The sequence below is a fragment of the Cloeon dipterum genome, chromosome 2 (genome assembly GCF_949628265.1).
Source record: "Cloeon dipterum chromosome 2, ieCloDipt1.1, whole genome shotgun sequence".
NCBI lineage: Eukaryota > Metazoa > Arthropoda > Insecta > Ephemeroptera > Baetidae > Cloeon > Cloeon dipterum.
The window spans coordinates 3149700-3174992 of NC_088787.1; the positions used below are offsets into that span (position 1 = coordinate 3149700).

Here is a 25293-nt window from a genome sequence, read left to right on the forward strand (position 1 = left end):
CAAAAAACTGAAATCTTGTAAGGTGTGTGGAAAATCAATGCTGGAAAGATGTTTGAAAACCCATTTATTAGTGATTCATGGAATTAGCAGTCCGTAATAACTGTCCGCTCATTTTCGAGAGTAAAAATCAGCTGTTAAAATATGTTTAGATAATTTTTTGGGAGGACTGCTGTTATTTGATTGTGTGTAATTAGATTGACTTATGCTTCTATAATTTTTTGTATTTCCATCCCATAAATCATACAGGTGATGACTTTCGATGTAGAAACCGATTTTACTGCGCTATAGAACTATCCTTTCCTCAATTTTTGTATACTTAACTTGTAATAATAAGCGTTTAATCCAACCAATCTTTGTGAATATAAATAAATCGTGGTGAAGGTACAACAAGAATTTTTAATTTTTATTCCATCAAAACATTCAAAACCCCTCTAAATATTTGGAGAAATCCGTGTTTAACTTAAGAAAAAACTTGGAAACACTGCAAGTCATCAAATAGTAAGAAAGCAAAGTGCGTGCACTTTAACATAGTCAAAATTTGAAAAATTTATAATTAAATGTTGAAAATCAAATTGCCGATTCGAATTTAAAAGGATTTAGTACTCCCACGTCTGTGCTCGCTCGTTGGTCAAGCACTTGCTCACGACGTAGTCTGGGAAGCGGCAGAAGACGTCGGTTTGGTACTTGAGCTGCTCGGTGGCGGCGACGGCGTGCAGATTTGGCTTGGCACCCGGCAGGGAGACGAGCATCACGAAGTCCTGTTTCGTCGTCACGTTCACGGCGACAGGGATCGGAATATTTGCCCCTGGTCTGGAGGGACCGAATTCGCTGCGGCACCATATGAATTCATCGTACAGCGTGTCAAAAAATCCTTGGTCCCAGATTATCGTCAGATTCGGAGCCACGCCTTTGATTTAATTTAGCTTTTGGATTTATTTGTTGAGGAAATTCTCACTTCTGATATATTTGTAGATCATTTCAAACTCCTGCTTGGTTTTCGCGTAAGGCAGCGAGCCCCTCCTCTCCAAACACGCGGTGAAAGATGACGTGTTGAACTGCAGAAATTCATAAGAAAGATTTAAATGCTTAATTTGGGCAATAAACCCTTTTTATGTTAATTGGTCCCAGGGTGAGAAAAGGCCCAGATTCGGTCAGTGGAAGCAAGTAATCCGCTTTAGAATAAATTAAAATTGATTAATAAAATTTAAGATGAAATCGTACGTGGAATGCATAAAGAAGTATTTTTTAAAAAATCGTCAAACGTCATGCACGGAGTGTTTAGATCGTGGTCCGCGGGAATCACACTGGCTTGCTAATACAATGGCAAAAAATTAATTAACAGGTTTCATTTACACAAAATGTTTGGTGAAATACCTCAAACTTGAAATCATAAACTTTCCAGAAGCGGTCCATTTCTTTGGACTGAAGGAGACACGCCAGGAAGTCAAACGCGAACGTTTCCTCATTCGTTTCTTTAAAGTTAATGTTTTATTTTTCGTAAATAGTCAGCAGTAGACATCATATTTCTGACTATAATTGTTCTGATTTTGCTTCAGTTTACATAATAGTATAAAAGAAAGATTTATTGAATTTTCCGCAGATTTGCTACTCATTTTTCCCCGCATTGACTTTAGCAACTCTATATACTTTTGATTCCTCTGCATTCGTAGAGTTTGATGATCATTTCGGCGGCACGATCAAAGTGGGCCGAGTAATAGTCATCCGTCACGTCATTCGACATGTCAACCTCGAAATTCATGACCTTCTTCCAGCCGTAAATGGCTTCGAACGACGAGAGCCACGCCTTTTGGTCCTCAATCGATTTGTTCATTGAATCAACGTCACTTTCGAAAAGACGTTGGATTTCTGATTTAAAAGCTTGATTTTTACTTACAGGGGATGAAACATCCTGGACATCATTTTCAGGTAAACACGCTCATTGATTTTGGTCGAGTTGTACACCTGGGATTAATTGTTTAAAGTATTAATTTCTCTCAATAACTTTTACCAGTCCTATATGCTCTGCTAGGCATTGTATCATTTTCTGGGAAACAGTATTAACAATAATGTATCGAATTTATAATTAATTTTAATTTCACTTTGGTTGCGTAACTGGTTCGGCTCAAATCACCAGTGTTCCAGATTTTCTCGGCATCGCCTTTATTAATTCATAAAGAATTGGAGCAAAAAATAAAATAAAGAATTACTTTCTTTAGCTCTGAAATTTCTCCTGCAAGCGTAATAATGCATCGCTGATTTGAAACTGACTCCCATGGGCGCCTTTTTGCAAAAGAAAATTAAATTATAATCTCTTTAACTTACGCAATAAACCTCGCAAATGATCTGTTTCTTTTTTGAGCAGTCTGCCAGCGCCAGACTAGGCCCAACTGGATCCCCAAAATCGATGTAGACGCACGAGTTGTTCGCAGATCTCGGATCATGGCCCTTTTTCCACGTCAGGTCATTTTTCAGGTAGTCGTTCAGGTAGCCAGTGCACCAACGCACTTGTCCGCGGCAAGACTCAATATCCCGCCCTGCCGTCCAGGCCTCTGTCCAAAAAGGCAGATAGTCTGCCATATTCGTGTACCAGTTGTCTGATTAACTAGTTAAATTTCTGAAAAGAACTTTTATAAAAGCTTAACTGTACGGGTTGCCTAAGCAGTATTGCTTGGCTGGATTGTGGACTGAAAGGAGGTCCATTCCAAGGGAGCAGCACCGCTTGTAAGCCTCGTCCCAAGTGCCCTGATGTATGAGTTAATAAATTGGTTGGTTCTAATTGTGAATTCGTTACATATTCATCTTGTAGTTCCAGGATGCTGTTGTCGCAACATGAATGCCAATTGCCGAAACGCCAGGGTGCTTTTAATTTAATTTAAATTTTCGTTCGACAAATTTAATTCCTGACGCACCTAGCAAGACTCGGAGGGGTTGCTTGAGGGACAATTCATCCTGCAGACAATTCTCGGTAATTTTTTCTCCAATTATTTCACAATTTTACTTCCATAACACAATCTGGAAGCCCTGTGCACTCTGGCAGATCGCAGTTGCTTCCGTCATCCTTATACCAGATAAATTTTAAATTAAATAATAATTTTTATATTTTTGTAACCCTGATTTCGAAGGTCTGCTCCGTTCCTTGGCAGCCCAACAGCAGTTTGGAGGCGCAGACGGTGGTTTTCACTGCCAGACTCGTGCCCATCATTTCCTTGGTCTTCGGGTCTCGGATCGAAACGGCCACGCAAGAGCCTCCTTTTCGGATTCCACAGACGTCAATGAAGAGCGATTGCGATGAGTTGTGGAGGCAGTTTTCAAAGTGAAGCGGACATCCCGCTCGAGTCATTGCCGACCAGTAAACCACACCTTGCATCGCTGATAAAAAAGCGTTTTTACATAATGCTGAAGCTCGAATTATAGGTTTAGAAGCCAAGTCACAAAGTCAACGTGCCGAAAATCGGTGGAAACGTAAAACTTTGGCGGTATTTAGGGTTTGGACCAATCTAAAAGCGTTTCAAGAACACCGACGACTAATCAGAGAAGGAACAAGCGTTTCTCTGATTGGCTCACAGCATCAGCCAGCAGTAGTTGCAAGCATGCCACTGTGGCGCTGCTGTATCGATCTAGCTTCTCTGATTGGTCGTGCTATGGCATTTTTATGGCGCTATAGTTTCGATTTTTGGCACGTGTCATATCCTGCTGAATAACCAAATTTGATCTTCTGGAATTAATCGATTGGCATTGTCAACAATAAAATTCTACAGCTATACACCATAGTATTATAACATAAGATTTTTAAAGTTTTACGGGAATTCGGTCTGTCGAAATGGACCATAAGCCTGTCAGTCAGGGCTAAAGGTTTGAGGCCCAGACTGCAGCATGTCATCCAGTTTTCCTTCCAGTTCACCTTCGAGATGATGTTTTTAATTTGTCTGAGAAATCTCTATAAAAAATACCAATTTCTCTCCAAGGAAATAAAAGAAACCAAAATTCGTTCGCTCCCAAGTGCCACGGATCTCATGTTCTGCTTTAAAAATTAGAGATGTTTCTACGGAAAATTCAGAAGGAACCTTTTCTGAGGTACGTTTTCCCGCCAATTACTTCAAATAACGACTCCTGCCAAATTTCATTGTTTCCTTTTAATCACACAAATCTCAATAATTTCCCTTTCTTACATTTTTTCGGCATTCATTCTCTGACGGACATTTCGGCCTCGAGCACGCTGACTAAAAACAAGTAAGATTTTAATATGATTTATTAAACAGGCTCCGATTTAAATTACCTCGCACAAAAATAGAGCTTTAAAGGAGCAATCCATTGGTGCGAGTTGCTTGGTCGACCTTCTGTAGATCATGCAGTACGGCCGAGTAAGTTGGCCCAAATTCAACGAGTAGTTTAGCTGAGTTTCCACATTGTTCGAACACCAGGTGACACTGGAGCACGAATTCGTGGCTTTGTTCAGCGGATCGCTTTTCGAACACGGCACCGCACTCGTCCACAAAAACTCCATGTCCGCTTCTGAAGCAATGATTTATTATACTATTAATGTATTGGATACTATCGGCGTGTGAAATAATTACAATTTTTTTTCTTTACAACAGATTTATACAATTAATCGTGTTTTTGGACCTGTATCATTGATGTGGATGGTGTCGTATTCGAGTGACTGGTTGCCAAAATACGAATCGTTGATTTCGTCGGGAGTGTCGAGCGCCAGCAGCTGCAGTTTCCGGTACAGACACCCCTCCACTGCTCTTTCGTACTCAACCTATATGATGGGAAAATATCGAGTTAAATCTAAGTTTCAGCATGCAGTTTACTTTGTCAAAGCTGTCGAAGTAAAGTCTGAATCCTTTTTTGTTGTATGTTCCGAACGGCCGGTCTCGAACGTCAAGCAATTCGGTTATGCTATCTTTGATGCAAATTAATTATTGTTTTTAATTTCCCTCCAAAATGCTTACCCCGTTTTCCTACGATGAAATCTATATAGTTGAATGATTTATTTAAAAATTGTAAATTGAAAAACAAATTTTGCTATAAACCATCACTTAGTGCCGTATCTAGAACTTTCTAATAGAAAAATAAAGATTTAATCAGGAAGTTCTATAAAATTATGATCTAACCTTTTTCATTCGATTGTAATTTCTGCAAAATGGGTTCGGACTCTCGGTTTTCGGACTGGTGGTCGTCGGCTTGACTGTAGTTATAGTTGTCGATTTTCTTATGCGTTTTTTCAGGGTTTTGGTGGTTGATTTCCGCCTGCGAGTAGTCGCACCCCAAACCTCTAAGGAAAATAATGTTATTCCTGTCTAGCTTTATAAATTATAAACAAACCTGCAACAATTACGAGGAGTGAGAGCAGCAATAGGACTTGGATAAAGAGCCTTTTCGCCACAACCATGTTGCGTTTTCACACTGTTCGTAATGATGTTGAACACCAGAGACCAGACTGACTGTTTCCTGTCTGCGCTTGTGATTTTGCTGAAATAATGGGGCGAGAGCGCAGTTTTCACGGATGTGCTCTTTTTTACGCTTCGCTGCCGTTGTTGCACACCATGCGCACATCCGGACTCGTAGAATCGCACGTCCACTACCCATAAAATGGAAATCCCAAGCACTGCGCAGTTTGGATTTAAAAATTTGCAGAGACACCACAGAGAATGATTTCACAATAATTTTTATATGTATTACACGTGTGTTGTTGGCTAGCAGGATGATGGCCGGGCAGGATACTCTCAGAAAGGGCAGGTTGACCTTTAGAAAGGGAGAGAAATGAGAAGCCTATGTTTTCTGAGAGGGGGCAGACCCTCTTTGACCAAGTTTGTGAGCACACCAATCGATTCTTGAGGGTCGATTTAGGTACAGTGGATATTTTTTCTGACCAAAAAGTGCAGTGCGACGTGCGAAAATTTTTCCCGCCAAAACCATGTGAACGTATCTACGAGAACTGCGCATGCGTGAGAGCTGGTTTGAGCACTTGCAGAGAGACCGCCTGTACGAATGAATTCATTGTCTGATCCAACCAGCTCTCACGCATGCGCACTTCTCGCATTCATATTGTTTTGGCGGGAAAAAAGTTCGAACGTCTTCAACAAATTCCTCAATTGGTCGTATATGAAATAGCTTTTATAGAATTTTCTCGCTCCAAATCTCATCCTAGAGCCGGAGAGAGTTCATTTGCTGTGACCGCTTTGGTGCGAGTCTGATAGTGTGCAGAGTGGGGGGAGATGATCCAGTAAGGGTGCACTGCTTGTCGCACACTTGTCGCACACAGGATAAAATGCAAACTATAGTTAATAGGACAGTAGAGTGGCGAGACGGTGCCACAAGAGGATATGCTGGCTTCTCAGGGCTGCTTAATTCTAACAAGAAACACCTTAAAATTATTATGACCCCAGACCAAGTTATTTTCTTGGCTTATTGAGGTCTAGAATTTAATTCCATATACACATATATATATATCTCATTTTTATAAAAAGTTTTTATTAAAAGTGGAATTCTTGAGCACATACAAAAAATATCAAGATGACCAACCAAATGGTCATCTTTCTTGTCATTAATGGAGAATGAAGCGGTGAGGTCAGCCATCAGCGGCAATTTCCTCCGAAATGGTCTGGATTGCGGCGAAGGCTTCCTTGCCTGTTGGCACAATTGAGCTGGCTGGCAGCAAGAAGCCGTACTGACCCCTGTCCCTCAGTTGGATCGTGTACGTGTACTTTATCCTGGAACCTCCCTTGGCCAAGTCATCAGCGCCCCCTTGTAAATAAAAAGTAAATATATTTCTTAAAAGGCAGAAAATTAAAAAAATACCCGAGGCTGCGTAAAGGAGACTGGCAGAATTTCCGACCGTGTACGAGGCACCGGCGACCTCCCTCATTTTGTTGGCAGCCTTCTTTCCAATCCTGTCCAAATCGTAATCAGGAGGGACCTTTTTGTCGTAGCCCCAAGGGTACAGGATGTACTGCCCGTAAGAGTGGAAAGTCACATACGCCTGCCATGGAATTTAATGGAAATATTAAAACATGAAAATAGTTTAGAGAATGGCAAAAAAATCAATTACCCTGACGCTAACGCCGAGGCTCGAGACAAAGTTTCTGAAGGCGTAGGTTTCCTGGCAAGGGTCGTGGCTGGAGCCGGCACCATCCCACTTGTAGCCGAAGTTCTTGTCGAGGTCTGTCCCTGCGCACGTGTTCTTCTTGCGCCACAGTCGCACGCCATTGTGCGTGTACTCGTAGCCGTCAGGGTTCACCACGGGCACGATGTAGAAGTCGATGGCATCCATGAACTTGTACTTGTCGCGGTTCTCCACCAACTCCTGAATTATGTAGGTTACCGATGTAGGTGAAATCCACTCACGAGCGTGAATGCCTAAAATTATTTAATTTAGAAAAGAAAATTCTGAAGGAAATATACACTCTATGGCATTTAAAATAAATGTTCCTTCACCTCCGTCGATGTAAAATGCAGGTTTGGGGTCAGCATTTGAGCCGGTAATTTTGATCAATTTCAAAGGCCTCCCCTCGACAGAGGAGCCGATGGTCTGCACGGATACCAAATCTGGAAAAGTCCGTGCCAAGTATTCCAAATAACCGTGAATGTCGGATACTCTGTGGTAGTTCTGGAAGGTCATGCGGTGGCCTTTATTAAATAATCTTATTTTAAAATGTTAGCAATGATTTAAATTAATTCACCTTTCCGAGCCATGCGCTTATTATTTCCCTCCTTCAAGACAGGGTTTTGGTTCCGGATGGCAGCTCCCACGTCTTGGATCATCACCTTAAAGGTGGCACTCACGTTTTTCAGGGTGGCCTTCACCTGCTTCAGCGACACGGCCGGCACCATTATGTCTACCTGCGTCCCTCCTTCCACCGCTGGAATCTGCCAAATGTCCACCACTGCGGAAGGTATATATTGTGGATTTAATTTGACATTTCAAAATTATATTTCTAAAGTCTCTCGAACTGTAGCAACATTTTTGATGAAAGTAAAATTCTTATTCAGACCTTGCTCATCTTGCATCTTCTTGATCACGTCCTTCTGCACATTATTTTTGACAGCCTCAACCCTGAGGACCTGGGCGCCTTTGTACCGCAGCTGGGCTTCCTTCACATCTTGTAGCTCGCCAGCTCTCGTAAGGGCAACGCCCACAATTAGCAGCAGCCACCTGGTCGGCATTGTGGTGGACCCTGAGCGCTGCCGCCAGCTGCGTCGCAATATATACGATGTGAGCTTCCTGCAGCACTCTCCCACCCATCGCTCTCACTTCCGAGCTGTGGTAAAAAGCAACTATCACACCTCTGAAGTAAAAATTGAACATTTTAAAGGTTTTCTGCATTTTTAGGAAATAAGTGTACGGACCCTCTAAATTTCAGAACGCGGCTGGAATTAAATTTTATTAAATTCTTTAGAAATATCTATAAAAAAATTATTGCGTTGGCAAAGTTACAATTTGTCATCTATGTATTATATGAGATTGAAATCCGCGAGTGAAATGAGTAATAAAATTAAGAACATCTTTTAGCCCACAAACTCTGAATTTCCCAACTTTTGAGGTCAACGACACGCTATAGGACGCTCCAATTTGCCAGCACTTTTCGTGTCAGGAAACAGCGCTCCATATATTGCGTCCATGAAACATCAGCATTCTGATTGATTGACCAGCAAAACATCCTGATATATTAATGCTCTAAATACAACTCGCAACTTAACTTGGTAAAACCCCGAGTTTCTAAACGACAGGAACATCCGGCACATTTTGCATAAACACGAGCCTCGTTGCCACTCAGAGTTGAACAACCTTTTCCCTACCGCTTATGAAAATCAGGCCGGCACATAATATCCTCATAAATATATAGTTATTTTAATATCTTCTTATATTGCCAATAATAAATTTAGATTAACCTTTCTAGGCCCCGGAACCAATTTTGTTCAAAAACTTGATTGAAATTTTATATCGAAAAATAAAATTTAAAGGTTCGATTATTATTAATTCCTCACTGTGTCTTTTGCTTACAAAATCTAAATTTATTTACAGTACCAGAAAAATGCGATATTGCTAAAAGGAAATTGCTCTAATTTTTCAAGTTTTTGTACGTGTGCGGGGCAGAATAAGACGTCATGTCGACGTAATTGACTTGATCTTGATCAGAATGATTTGAAGGAGCAGGTTTAATATAAGATCCTGAAAGAGAAGCAGGGTTGCTCGTGGGTTCAAATGGTGTGGAATGTGGCCCTGAAGATGAGCTTCCTGGCAAGTTGTCAGTCCTGAATTCACGTTGGTTGAGACTGAGACGCGTTGGCTCAGGAGAGCAATAATCAGTCACTTTTCCAATACACTTCTCGATCAGTTCGATGGGGCTTCGCAACCTTTTTACCCAGAGGGCCAGCCACAAAATGATGCAGATCAAGATCAGTATGACCAGTGCGAGAGACATGTTCATCCAGGAATTGTTTTTGCAATCGAGAAAATAGACATTTCCACTGGGATTTGATCCTGCATTGATTAAAATTAGTTAAGAAATTATTATAGATTATTAAAGACCATCTTTGATGAAGTTTCTAAGCACACCAATCGTATCTTAAGGGTCGAATTAGGTAAACGTGGATATTTTTCCCGCCAAAACAATAAGAACATGCGTGAGCTGCGGGAAAAATTCTTCGTTGCGCTGCGTTTTTTAGTCGGAAAAAGATATCCACTTAAACTAATTCGACCCTCAAGAATCGATCGGTGTGCTCAGAAACTTCGTCAAAGCCGGTCTTTTAAGAATAATACCTGTTGCATTATTTAGGAGCTTCAGTTTTATGGTTGCTGAATTATCATTTTTGGTGAGCAACAAAATATTATCGTGCACGTCGATGGAAAACGTCAGCAGCCGTTCATTGGGATCTCCCTATAAATCAATTTATAGCTACGAGCATTAAATAAACAACTAAAAATTTACCTCATAGATCAGTTCCTCCTCAAATGACCGATTGGTATCCCACTTTTGAACAATTGCCCCTTTCCGAGCACCGAAATACAATTTTTCTTTCTTGCTGTCCGTGAGCATTTTGAAGGCACCAACTTTCTTCTTTGCATAAAGCGAAGGGGTCGCGGATTCGGTTGATCTGTTCCTGATAGTAGAGAACGGGAGGGAATACAGATTCGAGCCATTCCACGAGCTGAAGTAGAGATATTCCGTTCCTTTCGTTGGCGAAAGCACAATAGAGTGTAAAGAATAAATTTCCTCGATTTTCACGGCTCTTGAGAAGTTTCGCTTATTGTAACTGAACACGTATAAACTTCGTGAATAATATTCTGCAATGTACGCAATGCAGTCGCTCTTCTGTTCTTCATCCAGCACCAGATCGTTCAACCACGGCTTTTTATCACCCCGACGAGGCAAGCTTACGTTTGGGAACTGATGGATGAGCTCAACAGAATCTTGGTTTGTCAGGTCGAAAACCCAAAGCTTGGCTGCACATTTTTCACTTCCCATGTCCACGGCCCAGAGGCGACCGACGCTGTCTACTCGCACGATTTTTACGCTCTGCATCGTGCTGCAATCCCCTTTTACCTGGAAATTACCAGTTTGAATTTCATCAAGAATTAAAACAAATCACTGACTTGAAGTTCCCTCGACGGAAAAGGATTGAGTTTCGGAGAATTCGAGCCCGCATCAGTCGGCAGCCAGGCGAGGGTCAACGCAACATCTCCAGATTTTGAGAAGAAGCAGACGAAGATCCGCTGTCTAAAAACTGCCAAATCGATGAGAACCGTTTTTCCAGGCGTTGCCTTTTCGCCAATTCGACTGCCTATTTGTGAGGGCCATTCCAATGAGTCAAACTCGGTCCACTCGTACACAGTCCTGGAGTTGACTAAAGCCCAGGAACAGAAAAGGCCAACGAATAAGAGCGTTAAAATAAGGAAGCTTGAAGAGGCCATTTTAAAGCGACAGCAGAACAGGAATTTAACTGATGAAATTGTGAAGGGCTTTTGGAGAATGTTGATTTGAACTTTGGACTCCGATTTGTTAGCTTACAGAAATCAACGCGCGGCAAATATTGGGATCGTTAAATAACACTTTTCCTAATGATAACTATACTAAATTAAATTCAACTTGCAGGAGGGATAGATTTTCCTAATTCACCACCCACCAGTAGTCGCTCTTGATTTCACTTTTATATGGAGATTTTATAACTCTCGGTAATTTTCAAAGTATGCAACTTGCTAAACAACCATGCAGTGCAAGTTGTCTACATAATATGCGCAAATTGGAGATATCGCACTGCATCTTTTGGAAAGAGGAGGGGAGAGTTCAATCCCATAAATAACTCAAGCGAAGAATTAGCTGATTAATAACCTCAGGTAAACCATTTTCGGGCTGTAATCGTAGCTTTCTAGCACAGAAGAAATGACTTTTAACCTTTACAAATATTCTGTAAAATCCTTATTAGCGTTCGACCAACAGCAATTAACTCCGATGAAATTATTGCAGCTCTGTTGTCCGCTCTTCTTCTTCTTTAGATCTAGAATTGGGAATCAAACGTCTAATAATAAACCCGTTCCTGTGTTTCTAACAATAAGTGTCCAATAACATGTGTGAAAACCTGGTACATGAAAATCTGGATATTTCAGATCTTGCTTTAAGAGCCGCGGCAAACGGATGAAAAACTTGGACTCGTTTCTTTTTTAAAATCCTTGATTTTATAATTCTTTATTTTAGTTTCAATTTATATTCTCATGCTTGCGGGAAATTTCAACCTGCTTGTTATAAGACTACGGAATTGCCATGGCTAAGAGGACAGCGAAGAAAACGCTCGAGTCGATGAGTATTCTTTTTTGGGTCTCTCCACCACTTGCAGCATCTAATTCTGAAATTGAAGTTCAAATCGTGAGTTCAAATATGCTTGCGTGCATTCAAAAACGATTTCTTAAGAAAATTGAAAATTAAAGAAATTGGCTCCGGTTTTCTGCTCGTTGGTTTTAGAAATACACTCATTATACAAAGAAAGTGCTCTTTGGCTGGCATTAAATACCAAGAAAAATTGGGTTTTTTATTCTTTTTGGTTTTAAAAAGTTGTCGGTGTTCAAGAGAGCTTGCCTGGTGAGGCCATGAAGGCTGCTGCAGCCTTCAGAAGCCTGTATTTTGGCTTTCTTTCCTCGTCAAACACCGTCATCCAAAGAGTTCCATTTTGGTCCAAGGCAAAAGTGAACGGCCAATAACTATTCAGTCCAGCAACCTAAAAAAATGCAGTGCACAAACTTAAAAATTATTAAGATACAGAAATTCTTGAAATATTCTTCATTCCTACGTACAGATCGCATAATATTGAAGTGAACAAAGATAATTAATAGGGAATACAAAAAAGCTTCTGATTTTGGCAAAATTAAACCGAAATTATTTATTTTGTTCTCAATTACCTCATGAAAACTTTGCTCCCGAAATGGCTGGGAAGTGTTCCAAGAGTGTATATAATTCTTCTCCAAAAAGGCGGCATATGCGGTCCCGTGATTGTCCATCAGCATTCTGTATGGTATTGCAGTCCATTTTCCGATTAGTCTCGGATTTGCATATCGAGTTTCGTTGCGAAGTGTGGCAACGGAAATGAAATACGTTTCATTTGATTGGTAGTGTCCAAGGTAGAGCTGTCTCGGTTCCTCCTTAGGGGACAGTGAAACGAAATTCGCCCTTATTCCGAGCGTGTCGACAATCCAAGATTGGTTCCTTTCCAAACTAAACACGACAATGTGTTTTCGATACCACCGCGCGATGTATGCAAATGTTCCGTTGGGCGTCTCGTCGAGCACCAAGTCGTGCATGTAATAGTGAAAAGAAAACCGGTGAATGAATTCGGTGTGATCGTTGTTGATCAGGTCGATGGTCCACAATTTGGCTTTGCAATTGTCACTACCGCTGTCCAGCACCCACAGCCTTCCAATAGAATCTACTTGCAGCCCACTCGCTTCTTCAATTTTGTTGCAGTTTCCATACTCCTGCAATAAAAAGAATCGTGTTACATATTGTCACTTTTCAAACAGAGTCAAACTGAAAATTTGTGGCCAACCAATGGCTTTTTGCAACTAAAGGTTAAAGAAGTCGAGTTGCAACTTTTACGAAAAGTAAGTAATTGCATTCAACATAATCTGATTTTAAAACCAAATCAATGAGAGAAAATTGCTCTTCCTAATCTATTCAGATGGGAAGCCAATATAATTTTATAATTTATAAAATTAAAACGTGCCACGCGCTGGTTAAATTCAACAAAAAATCGATTGCAATGTTTTTTTTCAGATAATTCTGTTGCAGATTAATACAAACTTTCCCCACAAATATGTACATTTCGAATAGCATTTATTTTTGCAACTTACATTCATGTCCCACGAAGGGAATGTAGTGAGCTTCGGGGACGCTGAGGACGCGCTGATCGTCGGCAAAGACACCAGACTCACCGGAAGATAGTTACTGTATTTATTAAGACTGAGGAAGATCCTTGTTCCGTAAACAGCCATGTAACGAGCTTCAATTTTCTCTGGTTTGAAAGTTCCGTCTTCCAAGGCCTGTGTCCTTTTTGCCTCGGAGGGCCAGTTGAAATCCCATTCATCCTGCCACTCGAAGACTTGAGTGAAGTTGGTGGCGGCGGTCAGGGTTGAAAGGCCAAACAAGAAAATTGCGTATAAGGACGGAGTCATCCTTCCATCCTTTTGCAACTGTCCACTAAAAGCACGAGGTGAAAAAAATTCAACCCTTTATTCTGAGAAAATTCAGAACGAGACGTTAAGATCGAAAACAAACCGGAACTTTTGTAATCCGTAGATTACGATTGAAGAAAAATAACTGTTTGGAAAAGTTTTACATAAAAAACAAGAATTGTACAATTTAAATTCAAGATTTGGTGCATTTAATATTATTTAATTTTTAGGAATCAAAGGGGTTAAAACACATCTAATGTTTATTTTTGCCTTTAAACACATTTAAACAGTTTAAGAAAAACCAAGAAAAGGAAAATTTTAATTTTTTTGATTCATGAACTTTTTATACTACCATATTTTCGTTTTACCAAATTATTAAAATAAAATTGCAAGAATATATGCTATTTAGAGTCATTCCGTAAGAAGTTATATGTGAATATGACCGTATTTTTAAGAGTCTCAATGCGCCGATGCTGACGAAAAATTTCAAGCGAGAGAACTCACCCCGGGCGTGTCTCTCGCGCGGCTGCTCTTCTCGTTGTGTGCTGTGCTGAGTGAGTGGAGTGTTGGCCTTGCGAATCGAGTCACGTGATGGGCCGCATGACGCACGATATTGACGTCTCATGCGTTTGACTTATTTCGGCCCCGAAAGGGGTTGCCAGCTCGTGTAAGTCTCGGCAGTAAAAATCTCATTGAATCATCAGATGAAATAATTATCAAAGCTATCTATTAATTTGATTGCCTAATGATTAATATTCATTATCATAAAAAATGTTTAATATTTGTTATATTCAGATTTATTTTAATTTATCAAAGAAATAGCTTGCATGGATTAGTTAAGTTTAATTAGGGAAAATGCATCAAAATAATATATTTAAAAAATTCTAACAAATAAAAGATTTTTTTATTCAAATAGCTGAAGAAAACCGTAACTTTATCTTCAGCTCTATTTTATTTATAAATGAATTATGCATTAAAATGCAACCTACATTTTATATTAGTCCTGGTGATTGCTATCCGGGAAAACGTACATTTCCCCATTATTTTCCACCGGATTCTGCCTCAAATAAGAGGTTTGCATTCTTCTCATCATCAGGGTCAGCCACGCAATGACAATGCCGCTCAAGACCAAGCAACACACGAGCAACAAAATCACAATTGACAGAATTTTGTTCAAAGATTGACATACTCGGAAATCTTCTACAATTAGACCAGCATATCCACCGCTTGTTTCGTTTGATTCCAGAGCCGGTTTAGGAGTTTCTGACTTGCTTGTCGACGTTTGTGTGCTTTTCACGACTTGCGTAGTCTCTTCATTCACGTAAACTTGAGGCGTAGTCGTGGCTGCGAAAGGATCAGGAATGGACTCAGTGGGCGGTGTTCCAATTGAAATTAAAATCAAGCATATAATTGAATCAATTTATATATCAACATTTGTACGCGTGTACTAATATCAAGAAATATTCCCTAATTACGTAAGATCTTAGAGTTCTTGACAAATTAAATTTGAAGGAAAAAGGGAAAGCATTGCAATATTTAAGCCAAGAAAGAACTGAATTAATCGGAAACATGTGCTTCTAAAATATAATTAAATACCGATTAAATATTATGGTTCAAACCATTTTCTTGTATAATATTTTAGGACTCGAAACTCAGCAAAATTTTAGGACCAAGAACTATAGTATTTGATATTTTAAATCTTGACAACAATATGTAGACAAATTGAAATAAAATTTAAGTGACAAAGAAGCACTCTAGGATTTCATTTACCTGTGGACGTGCTGGATAAATACGATCTTGCAGCCACATCAGCCTTGAGCAGTTTATACCTATTCCCACTCCCAGTTTCATTTCTCTCCGTCATCCATAAAGTTTCTTTCGTGTCCAAGGCAAAAGTAAATGGCCAATAGGCACCCAGTCTTCTGACCTATTAAAGAGTGCAGTGATTTGATATATTGTTAGCCAGAACGGAAGAATAAAATAATCGGGAATAAAAAGAAAGTTTAATACTTGGTATTTTCTTTTGTAGCAAATTAAAGATGAATTAAAGAATGAAAATTACTTATTTTTGCACATAATCGATTTATGCAGGGATGAATTATATTACCTCATGGAACCGCTGCTCACGAAAGGGCTCCGAAATATTCCATATGGAAGTGTAATTCTGGTAGTTAAATGCAGCATACAAGACATTGGCACTGTCGATTAACATTCTGTAAGGTTTTCCAGTCCAACTGCCAATTAATTTCACAGCAGCGGCGCTTCCGCCTTCATTCTTCAGCTCAGACACAGACACCGAATACAGTTCTGTAGAACCTCTTCTTCCAAGGTACACCTGTCTCGCTTCCCTGATAGGAGAGATGGCCAAGGAATCCCATTTAATCCCTGGTGTTTTCACTGACCAGGATTTGTCGTTTTTATTGCTGTAAACTACGATGTGTTCAGATTCAGATTCCGTGATGTACGCAAGATTATCGTCCGTTGTTTTGTCGAGCACGATATCACGCAGGTCCCTTTTATAAAATGAATGAGAGACGACTGCGTCCGGAAACTGGTGAATGCGTTCGGTTGTGTCGTTGTTGAGGAGGTTGAAAATCCAAATTTTGCTCGGACAATTGCTGCTACCTTGATCAAGCACCCACAACCGACCATCTGTGTCCGTTTCCATACTGTAGGCCCTCTGAATAGTGTCGCAGTTGTCCTCTTTCTGGCACAATAAATAAACACGGTTACTATTTAAGCAGAATATAAAATTCAGGTTTAAATGAATCAAAATTTTGCGATAAATTTTAAAAAAAGTTATATTTTTATAAAAATATCAAAGAAATGAACTTAGCTATAATTTTACTTACTTAATAAATGAATTGATTTAATGTAAAATTTCCCCAGTGTATTCTAATAGAATTTTTTCATTCAGAGACTTACATGTGAATCCCAGGAGGGGAAAGGAGCAAGCTTTGGAGGCGCAGTCGACGAGCCGCTCGTTGGTAGCCACACCAGCGTGGCGGGAATTCCGGGAAGCGTATCAAGGCTTAGAAACAGCCTTTCTCCAAAAACAGCCATGTATATAGGATAAACTTTTTCCGGACTGTATTTATCTTTGATTTGTTCATTATTTGATCTATTTGCATTTGTTGGCCAGATAAAATCGAATTTATCCCACTCGTAGACGGTTGTGAAGTTGATGGCGTTTGCCAGGCACAGGCCAAGCAAAAAGATGGCGGCAAAGAACGGAGACATTATTGCGTTCGAGCTGAAAGCATAAAGTTTTCTCATTTTTCCCAAGTTTTAAAACGAAATATACTCGAAAAAAGGCTTGACATGATTGAATTGAATAAATATACAACCATTTCTATTTGATAGAATTCCAAGAAGAAAGAAAATGCATTGAGAACCGTTCCTTAAAGAGCTATTTGACTGTACTTTTAAGAGTCTGGATGCGCCGATAAATAAAAAATATTGGAAGAGAGCGAACTCACCCGCGTGTTTCTCTCGCGGCTCCTCTTCTCGTTGTGTGCTGTTGCTGTGCGGTGCGCCGGGCTGTGCCTCGGCCTCGCGAATCGAGTCACGTGACGGGCCGCAAAAAAGACGTTTTTGTGCGGTGGCTCGTTTTGGCTTTTCGTTCTCATGTAAGCCTCCGCACTAAAATAAGCTCATGCACCGTTGAAATTTGATGAGACATAATTAAAGCTATCGCCTATTTTTTATTTCCCAATAAAGATGAAATTCGATTGACAGAAAATCATCAAAATGTTTGTCCAATGAACAGAAATTTCAAGCTGGTTATTGAATTTTTACGTCAAATGTAATATGCACTTAAGTAATTATATTGAGTTAAAAGATACACATTTTTTAAACAGTTTTGTGAATAATTCTATGATTTATCTTTCCGAGAAAGAGTCAAAATTATTTTTTCTTTCTGTTAACTTATTACTTACAAATAATGGAGCAAAATGCTCAAGACTATTAGAAAAATTATTATTGGGAAAAGGAATTTTAAAATTACTATCATCTCGAGACTTATAAATGGATTAGATAAGAAAAACCAACAGCTTAATTATAGGGAAAAGGAAAAAAATATATTTTTATTTACCTCGAAAATTCTTACATATAAAAATTTTTTTATTCAAAATGCCAAAGAACCGTAACTTTATGTTCAGCTCTATATTGTATTTAAAATGCAACCAACATTTAATATTAGTCTCGGTTATTTCTATCCGGGAAAACGTACATTTCCCCATTATTTTCCATCTGAATCCGCCTCGAAGAGTGTTGCATTCTTCTCATCCTCAGGGTCAGCCACAAAATGACAATTCCGCTCAAAACCAAACAACAAACGAGCAACAAAATCAGAATTGTGTTCGAAGACTGACTTTTGCGGTCATCTTCTACAAGGCAAGCAAATGCCCTACGAGAAAAATCACGTGTTTACCACGTGAAAAACTCGTGGTTTTTGCCACGAGTTCACGTGTCTTGAAACACGTGTCTACCACGAGATAGACACGTGTGAAGTCTCGTGTCAAATCACGTGTTTTGGGAACGAGTCACGTGTCGACACGGGTTTGGAACGAGTTGAAACTAGGCTTTAATTTTGCATTAAATATATTTATTTTCAGCAAATAATGACCATTTTACACATACAATTACAATTAATATTCGCATATATTTGTTCTACTGCTCGCGGCTAGCTCGTCGAAGAGCTCGGTTCGCACTTGAGAGGGGGTTCCGACCTGGCTCTCGCTCTCTCACCCTTGCAGGGAAGGTGGTGGTTGTGATTTCCATCGTCTAAAGGAGAGTTTGATCTCAATTTTGATTCCCCACTCGCGGAATAAACAGTTAAGGGTGAATTTTCGCGAGAGTATTAAGGGTAATTTTCAATTAGGGGGCATTTTGACTTTCACCTAGATCAAATTCCCCCATAAACCGAAACCACAACCACCACCATCCCTGCGAGGGTGAGAGCGCGAGAGCCAGGTCTGAACCCCTTCTCAAGCACGAACCGAGCCCTTCGACGAGCTAGCCGCGAGCAGCGAAGCAGTGGGCGCAATATCTATAAAGTTAGTAATGAAATGTACATACACCCTATGCAAATGATTATTCCTTACAAGACTAGCTTGATACGTTGTTATCTTTTAAACAAACTACTAAACTCTGCTTAAGTTTTAAACTCTGATTGATTAATTTTGTTTAAGAATATATATATTAATTGGATGACTGAATATGGACAAAATTTACTCACAATTAATTAACAATTAAAATTAATATGAAGTTAGAGAATTATAAATGTTTTATTATGCTCAAAAAAGGTCTGTCTGCATGGGAGTAAAATTTTAACTGCTTTTGCTGCTCGCGGCTGACTTGTCGGAGGGCTCGGTACGTACTCGAGAGGGGTTTACAACCAGGCTGTCTCGCTCTCACCCTCGCAGGGAGAAGTGGTTGTGGTTTTTGTCGTAGAGTTTGACTTAATTATGTGTGCCAAGAGCGGGGAATCAAATTTGAGGTCAAACTATCTCCCCTAGACGACCGAAACCACAACCATCACTCTCTCTGCGAGGGTGAGAGCCATGTTGGAAAACTCCCTCGAGTGCGAACCGAGCCCTCCGACGAGCCAGCCGCCAGCAGAAGAAGCAGTCAGCATAATTTCTAAGACAGTTGAACAAAGTTTTTCTCACGTGCTCCATATTCTTCTTGGTCTTCTTTTTCCTCGTCGGCTGGTTCCTTCGTCGGCTGGTTCCTTCATCAGCTGCTTCCACTTCTTCTTCTTCTTCCCCATCTCCTTCGACCAGCCTAATCTAAAATAGATCAGAAAGCAAATATCAGTGGATGCTGTTTAATTTTTCAAGATATATATATGTAGAATGAATGTAGCCAAACATGACATTAACACGACAAGAATTATTCATATGAGGCCATATTAAATTTATAGTTTTTTTAAATTTTTATTCACTTTGTCCTGTTTTGAGTATATAAAAACACATTATTTTGTGCCTGCATTTTAATTTTAAAGGTTTATTTAAGAATATATTTTGCTTATTTTTAGTCATCCAAATAATACATATCCTAAAATAAAAATTAATCCATCAGAGTCTAAAAACTATAAAGCAGAGTATAGTGACTGCCAAAAGATAACAACTAACAACATATCAAGTCAGTTTGAGTTCTCATTTGCATAGGTCTGAAACAATTTATTAGTTTTAGGATATTATTCTGACTGCTTCTGCTGCTCGCGGCTGGCCCGTCGAAGGGCTCGGTTCGTGCTCGAGAGGGGGTTACGACCTGGCTCAAACGGTCATTGAAATTCTGATGGCACAAATCCAAGATTTGGTGATGCTACTATAGGCGAAAATTCAGTTTCAATTTTTGTTTTAATTTTAATTTGGTTAGTCGATTCAATAAAAACCATCTTTTAGCTACTGACAATGAGCTTTAAATTAATTTATATGCAAAAGGGATTCCAAATATAAATTAATAATAGACAAAACATTATCTGTCTTAATGTATAACAGCCCTAATTGTAATTGAGAATTAATTATTTAATTAAAAAATCTCTGCCACATAAATGAATTGATAACTGGATAATACTATAAGTTGATACAGTATTTATTACACATTTAAATGCATCGAACTTGAGTCATAAATATCTTTTAACCTCCTAAAAGTGTTTGCTTTTTTATAATAAATGTTTTTAAATTTGAAATATTTCATATTAAACAGCCTTATTATCATATTTTTGCAGTTAGAGAAATTTTATACAAATATTCATGACTTCTTGCAAATTTTATCGCGTTGTATTTGATAAAAGAGATTGCGGCACACAATTTATCAGTGCTTGGATAATGCAGCAAACTTTGCAGCAATATAATTTTGATAATTTATTGTCAATAGATACCGTATCATCAAATTGCAATCGCTTATTGATTTAAGTTACTAAGAAAAGATGTGTTCCAGAGCCGTGATGATGGTTTGGAATCATTCCGCTTCAGAGCCGAAATTTGTTCCAGAGTAAAAAATCGACAGATCTAATTGAAATTGTGATTTTTCGTCTATTAAATATGTACTGATGTTGTAGTTAAACCGATTGGCTTTTAACTCTAAAAATACGTTGTCATGGAACTCTGTTTGCAGCTGAATTTAGAGGAACAAACCAGTTTTACATCGATGATTACAAAGAGTCATTCCAGAGTCATGTGATAAAATAAATGGCAAATTGGCAATACTTATAAATATCCGAAAACGCTATATAAAAATGTTAACATTGAATTTACCTGCCAGAGAAATAGAAACCTTTGATCCCCAGGGTTGCAATCAAAATAAGATCTGTTCCTCACGCAATCAGCAGATTTATCAGCCTCAATCGGTGTTCTTTAAGGAGGCTGAGACGGGGGCTACGGGGCCAAATTCGATAATTAATGTCGATCTGAAACACAGAATTGTACATAAACATTGATAATTATGCAACTCAATTATGGCCCCAGTGCGCTGCGCACGCTATTTTTGATGTTAACCATGTAAATATAATTTATATTACATACATACACATTTGCTGAATGCATGTGTGTGTATGTATGTGTGAGGGACATGCTCATTTTACATCCATACGCATTCAACTAAGACAACTAGACTGATTTTTAGACGTATACACATACCTGCAATATGGAGTCGTTGAGTTCACATCAGCAACTAGATGAGGAGCGTTTGGGTAAAACACGTTTGCTTGACGCGCGAACTTGCTGTACATAGTTAAAGCGGGTGCTGCACTTGAAACGCGGATAATTAGCGAATTGTGTACGTAATTGTTCGAAAAATAATGACACGCGCGTGTGGCCGTGTGGTGTTATCGTCTGCTTTTCTCTTTGTGTTGATGACCGTTGGCGTTGGCTGCTTGCGCGCTGTTTCTGATTTCCGATTTCCGATCCTGCCTGATCCTGCAGCCTGCATGCTTACGCTTAACCAACTCCCGCCCCCACTTTCACTTTTTCTGTCTTGCCGCTTACGCTACTACAAACAGCAACGCTAGCCGCTACCGGCCGCTCGCCTACCCCTCCTATGTCCCTCCTTGCTCTTCCAAGCTGGAGCTGTCAGCTTGATTGCGCGCGTGGATGATATTTAAAAATTGGTACAAAACCAGCCGCGCGAACCGCAAGTGGGATTGCTGCGCCGTGCACTTAAAATGCTGTTAGCGAATTAATTGATTTCACAATCAATTAAATAAAATTATTCGCTCCTACCCCACCTACCCCGCCCAAGACGGACATCATATTAAGTGTCGGGAGATGACGAGAAAAATTTAATCAATAAAAATTATTAATTGGAGCTTATTAAATTTTAAATTAAATTTAAATAATCAATATTTTTAGAAATGTATTACCAAGGATATAATTTTAGAATTCATATTATCCAATTACTATTCACTGCCGAAAATGGTATTATAAAAATGAATTAGCAATATATAGAGTAAAATTTCAAAAATTAAAGCAATTTGAATGAAATACGTAAAGATTAAGATGAAATTTATTCATAATTTTACAATAAGCTGTTTAAATTATTGAATTAAATATTCTACATGAAATTAAAACATCCCTCTGATAAATTATTTCTATTAAATATACATTTAAAAATTAATCCCTCAATAAAAAGCTATAATTAAATTGCGAAAAATATTTGATACAGAGAACTCTTATGCACTATTGTGGTGCTATAATTAACTTGGATGTAATTTTTTCTTCTTAAAATTATTTTGAGGGCAAATTATTAAACCGAGCTACTCGTGTAACATAACTCGGGCTAAACACGTGATAAACACGTGATTTCCGACACAAGTTTAATTGACCATGTATTTTTCTAAGAATTTTGAAAAATTTTGCACATTCTTTAAATAAAATGGGCATAATTTTAGAAAATTACAAGAAAATATTAAATTTAGCAACTCGTGAATTTAACTCGAGTTGAACACGTGTTAATCACGTGATCACTGACACGTGTTTTCACGTTATCACTGACACGTGTTTAGTACCACGTGTTAAACACGTGTTCAACTCGAGTTCAAATTCACGAGGAGCTAAATTTAATTATTTACCTTTAAAATAATTAAATTGAGGAAGAAATTTGCAAAAGAAAATAGTTTAAATGCAATTGAAGAATTTATCAGGTAAATTAGTTTTAACTCGTATCCGGAAACACGTGTCTATCACGGGATTATCACGTGATCCAGAAATATTAAAAACATGAATTAAATCAAAATTTCCAGTCTATATTGACTAAGGGGGCCTCAAATAACCCGGGAAAAATAGAAAAAAAAATATTCGAGAGGGTCACCGAAAACTCGTGTCAACACGTGATTTTTCTCGTAGGGTGCACCGCTCGTTTCGTTTAATTGCAGAGCCGGTCGGGGAGTTCCAGTCTTGCTTGTCGTCGGCGTTTGCGAGCTTCTCACAACTTCAGTAGCCTTCCCATTCACGTTAACTTGAGGCGTAGTCGAGGCAACGACAGGATCAGGAATGGACTCTGAAGGCATAGTGTTGCAAATAAATTTTTGAAAATTTGCGATTTCATTTTATAAGAAATTGAAATTAAAAAATATAATTGAATAAATTTAAATCAACATTCATCGTACATCGTAAATATTTTTTAAATAAATTTGGAATAGTAAAAAGCACGAAATTGTGGAATGTAAAGTGCACTCTAGGATTTTAATTACCTGTGGACGAGCTAATTAAATACGATCTTGCCACCACATCAGCCTTGAGCAGTTTAAATCTATTCCCAGCCCCAGATTGATTTCTCTCCGTCATCCATAAAGTGTTGCTCGCGTCCAAAGCAAAAGTAAATGGCCAATTAGTATCCAGTCTTCCGACCTAAAAAAGTACATAAAAAAGAACATATTATAGTCGAATATACATGCAAGGAGATAGTATGGAAATTTAATTTGATAGTTTATTTTGTTTAAAATTAAATACGATGTTAACTTTATTCTAACTCCCAATTTTTCAAAAAATGGCCCATGTGACAGTATAAATTGCCAACTCGCTGTCGCAACGTGCGTTAAAAATCACGGTCAAAAAAACATAACGTGTTTAAAGCTCCAACCTATTATGTAGAAAATTATTCTAAAATTTTAACATTTGTCGGGCAGAACCAAAATTTATATTTTTATAAATATTTCTTACCTCGTGACATTGCTGCTCACGAAAGGGCTCCGAAATATTCCATTTAGAGAGGTAAGTCTGGTTGAAAAAGGCGGCATACAAGACATTGGAACTGTCGATCACCATTCTGTAAGGTTTCTCAGTCCATTTGCCGATTAATTTCACAGCAGCGCTACCGCCTCCATTCTTCAGCTCGGATACAGACACTGAATACAGTTCATTGGAATATAATCTTGCAAGGTACAACTGTCTCGCTTCCCTGTTAGGAGAGAGCGCCAAAGTAACCCAACGTTTCCCTGTCGTTTCAACCGACCAGGATTTGTCGGTTTCTCGGCTGTAAACCACGATGTGTTCAGATTCAGAGTCCACGATGTACGCAAGGTAATCGTCTGTCGTTTTTTCGAGCACGATATCCAGGAGCCACCTTTCATTATGTGAATGAGAGACGACTTTGTGCGGGAATCGGTGGGCGTGCTCGGTTTTGTAGTTGTTTACCAGGTCGAATATCAAAAGTTTGGCCTGACAAACGCTGCTACCGTTATCGAGCACCCACAACCGACCATCAGTGTCCGTTTTCATTCCTTTCGCCACCTGAATAGTGTTGCAGTTGCCTTTTTTCTGAAAATGAGAGAAATAAAAACAGTTACTCTTTTAAGTAGAATATCCAATTGATTTTTTAAAGATATAGGATCTAAAATCCAGCAGATAGTTAAATATCCTTGATTTAAATAAAAGATGCAGAAAACGTCACCATTTAAATATTTTCTATTAAATGATTTATTGGTTTCACTTCAAATTTTCCCAGTTTATTTAAAATAAGCCTAAAAAAGTTTTATTTATTTAGAAACTTACATGATATTTCCAGTATAGGAAAGGAGCAAGCTTTGGAGGTGAAGAGGACGTGTCGCTGTCCCTCGTTGGCAGCCACACCAATGTGGCGGGAATTCCCGAATCCATGCCTAGGCTTAGCAACAGCCTTTCCTCAAAAACTGCCATGAATAGAGGAAAAACATTCTCCGGCCTGTATTCGTCTTTAATCGGTCCCATTGAACTATCCGATGCTGGTGGCCAGATGAAATCGAATTTGTCCCACTCGTAGATGGTTGTGAAGTTGATGCCGTTGGCAAGGCAGAGGCCATGCAAAATGATGGCGGCAAAGAACGGAGACATTTTTGTGGTCGAGCTGAAAGCATAAAGTTTTCGGTTTTTGCCAAATTTGTAATATTCAATTTCCTCGGAAAATAAAGGCTTGACATGATTGAGTTGAATATTAGCTAAAATTCCAAGAAAAAAAATCAATTAAATCCGCTCCTTAAAGAGCTATGTAAATTTGACTGTAAGTTTAAGAATATCTCAATATATCGACTAAATATCGCAAGAGAGCAAACTCACCCGCGTGCCTCTCTCTCTCTCGCGGCTCCTCTTCTCGTTGTGTGCTGTTGCTGTGCAGAGCGCCGGGCGGTGTGGTGGCCTCCGAATCGA

The 25293-nt window shown here is 39.0% G+C and overlaps 7 protein-coding genes and 1 long non-coding RNA gene across 8 annotated transcripts in view; all 8 read right to left on the minus strand.

Moving 5' to 3' along the window:
- Positions 1–518: 518 nt before the first annotated feature.
- LOC135937356 (uncharacterized) lies at positions 519–2736 on the minus strand. Its single transcript, XM_065480505.1, has 12 exons — positions 2643–2736; positions 2332–2594; positions 2208–2280; positions 2100–2158; positions 2009–2044; positions 1895–1962; positions 1648–1844; positions 1375–1472; positions 1222–1312; positions 1105–1172; positions 956–1055; positions 519–907 (listed from the first exon to the last, which is right to left on the minus strand). The coding sequence occupies exons 1-12, from the start codon at positions 2698–2700 to the stop codon at positions 597–599; spliced, it is 1422 nt and encodes a 473-aa protein (XP_065336577.1). The 5' UTR covers positions 2701–2736; the 3' UTR covers positions 519–596.
- A 175-nt stretch (positions 2737–2911) lies between these two features.
- On the minus strand, positions 2912–4202 carry LOC135936983 (uncharacterized). Its single transcript, XM_065480006.1, has 6 exons — positions 4170–4202; positions 4065–4110; positions 3951–4018; positions 3802–3901; positions 2999–3369; positions 2912–2949 (listed from the first exon to the last, which is right to left on the minus strand). The coding sequence occupies exons 4-5, from the start codon at positions 3878–3880 to the stop codon at positions 3095–3097; spliced, it is 354 nt and encodes a 117-aa protein (XP_065336078.1). The 5' UTR covers positions 3881–3901; positions 3951–4018; positions 4065–4110; positions 4170–4202; the 3' UTR covers positions 2912–2949; positions 2999–3094.
- A 65-nt stretch (positions 4203–4267) lies between these two features.
- Positions 4268–5435, minus strand: LOC135937357 (uncharacterized). The gene is made up of 7 exons (XM_065480507.1): positions 5329–5435; positions 5118–5278; positions 5037–5064; positions 4956–4976; positions 4815–4906; positions 4624–4762; positions 4268–4512 (listed from the first exon to the last, which is right to left on the minus strand). The coding sequence occupies exons 1-7, from the start codon at positions 5393–5395 to the stop codon at positions 4268–4270; spliced, it is 753 nt and encodes a 250-aa protein (XP_065336579.1). The 5' UTR covers positions 5396–5435.
- A 1139-nt stretch (positions 5436–6574) lies between these two features.
- Positions 6575–8169, minus strand: LOC135937358 (carboxypeptidase B-like). The gene is made up of 6 exons (XM_065480508.1): positions 7998–8169; positions 7686–7889; positions 7441–7632; positions 7055–7362; positions 6805–6985; positions 6575–6750 (listed from the first exon to the last, which is right to left on the minus strand). The coding sequence occupies exons 1-6, from the start codon at positions 8167–8169 to the stop codon at positions 6575–6577; spliced, it is 1233 nt and encodes a 410-aa protein (XP_065336580.1).
- A 1601-nt stretch (positions 8170–9770) lies between these two features.
- Positions 9771–25293, minus strand: part of LOC135937947 (uncharacterized) — a 90604-nt gene continuing 75081 nt past the window's right edge. The window contains exons 2-3 of the long non-coding RNA XR_010574578.1: positions 9936–10550; positions 9771–9884 (exon numbers count right to left, since the gene is read on the minus strand). This is a non-coding gene — a long non-coding RNA (uncharacterized LOC135937947). The remainder of the gene's footprint in view (positions 9885–9935; positions 10551–25293) is intronic.
- LOC135935742 (protein yellow-like) lies at positions 11753–13670 on the minus strand. The gene is made up of 4 exons (XM_065478292.1): positions 13346–13670; positions 12398–12970; positions 12078–12216; positions 11753–11847 (listed from the first exon to the last, which is right to left on the minus strand). The coding sequence occupies exons 1-4, from the start codon at positions 13664–13666 to the stop codon at positions 11753–11755; spliced, it is 1128 nt and encodes a 375-aa protein (XP_065334364.1). The 5' UTR covers positions 13667–13670.
- LOC135936649 (protein yellow-like) lies at positions 14580–16914 on the minus strand. Its single transcript, XM_065479534.1, has 4 exons — positions 16592–16914; positions 15774–16373; positions 15437–15593; positions 14580–15010 (listed from the first exon to the last, which is right to left on the minus strand). Exons 1-4 carry the CDS (start codon positions 16904–16906, stop codon positions 14664–14666), a joined length of 1419 nt encoding a protein of 472 aa, XP_065335606.1. The 5' UTR covers positions 16907–16914; the 3' UTR covers positions 14580–14663.
- Positions 18351–24988, minus strand: LOC135935748 (protein yellow-like). The gene is made up of 5 exons (XM_065478300.1): positions 24664–24988; positions 23833–24429; positions 23364–23520; positions 22982–23170; positions 18351–18451 (listed from the first exon to the last, which is right to left on the minus strand). Exons 1-5 carry the CDS (start codon positions 24979–24981, stop codon positions 18351–18353), a joined length of 1362 nt encoding a protein of 453 aa, XP_065334372.1. The 5' UTR covers positions 24982–24988.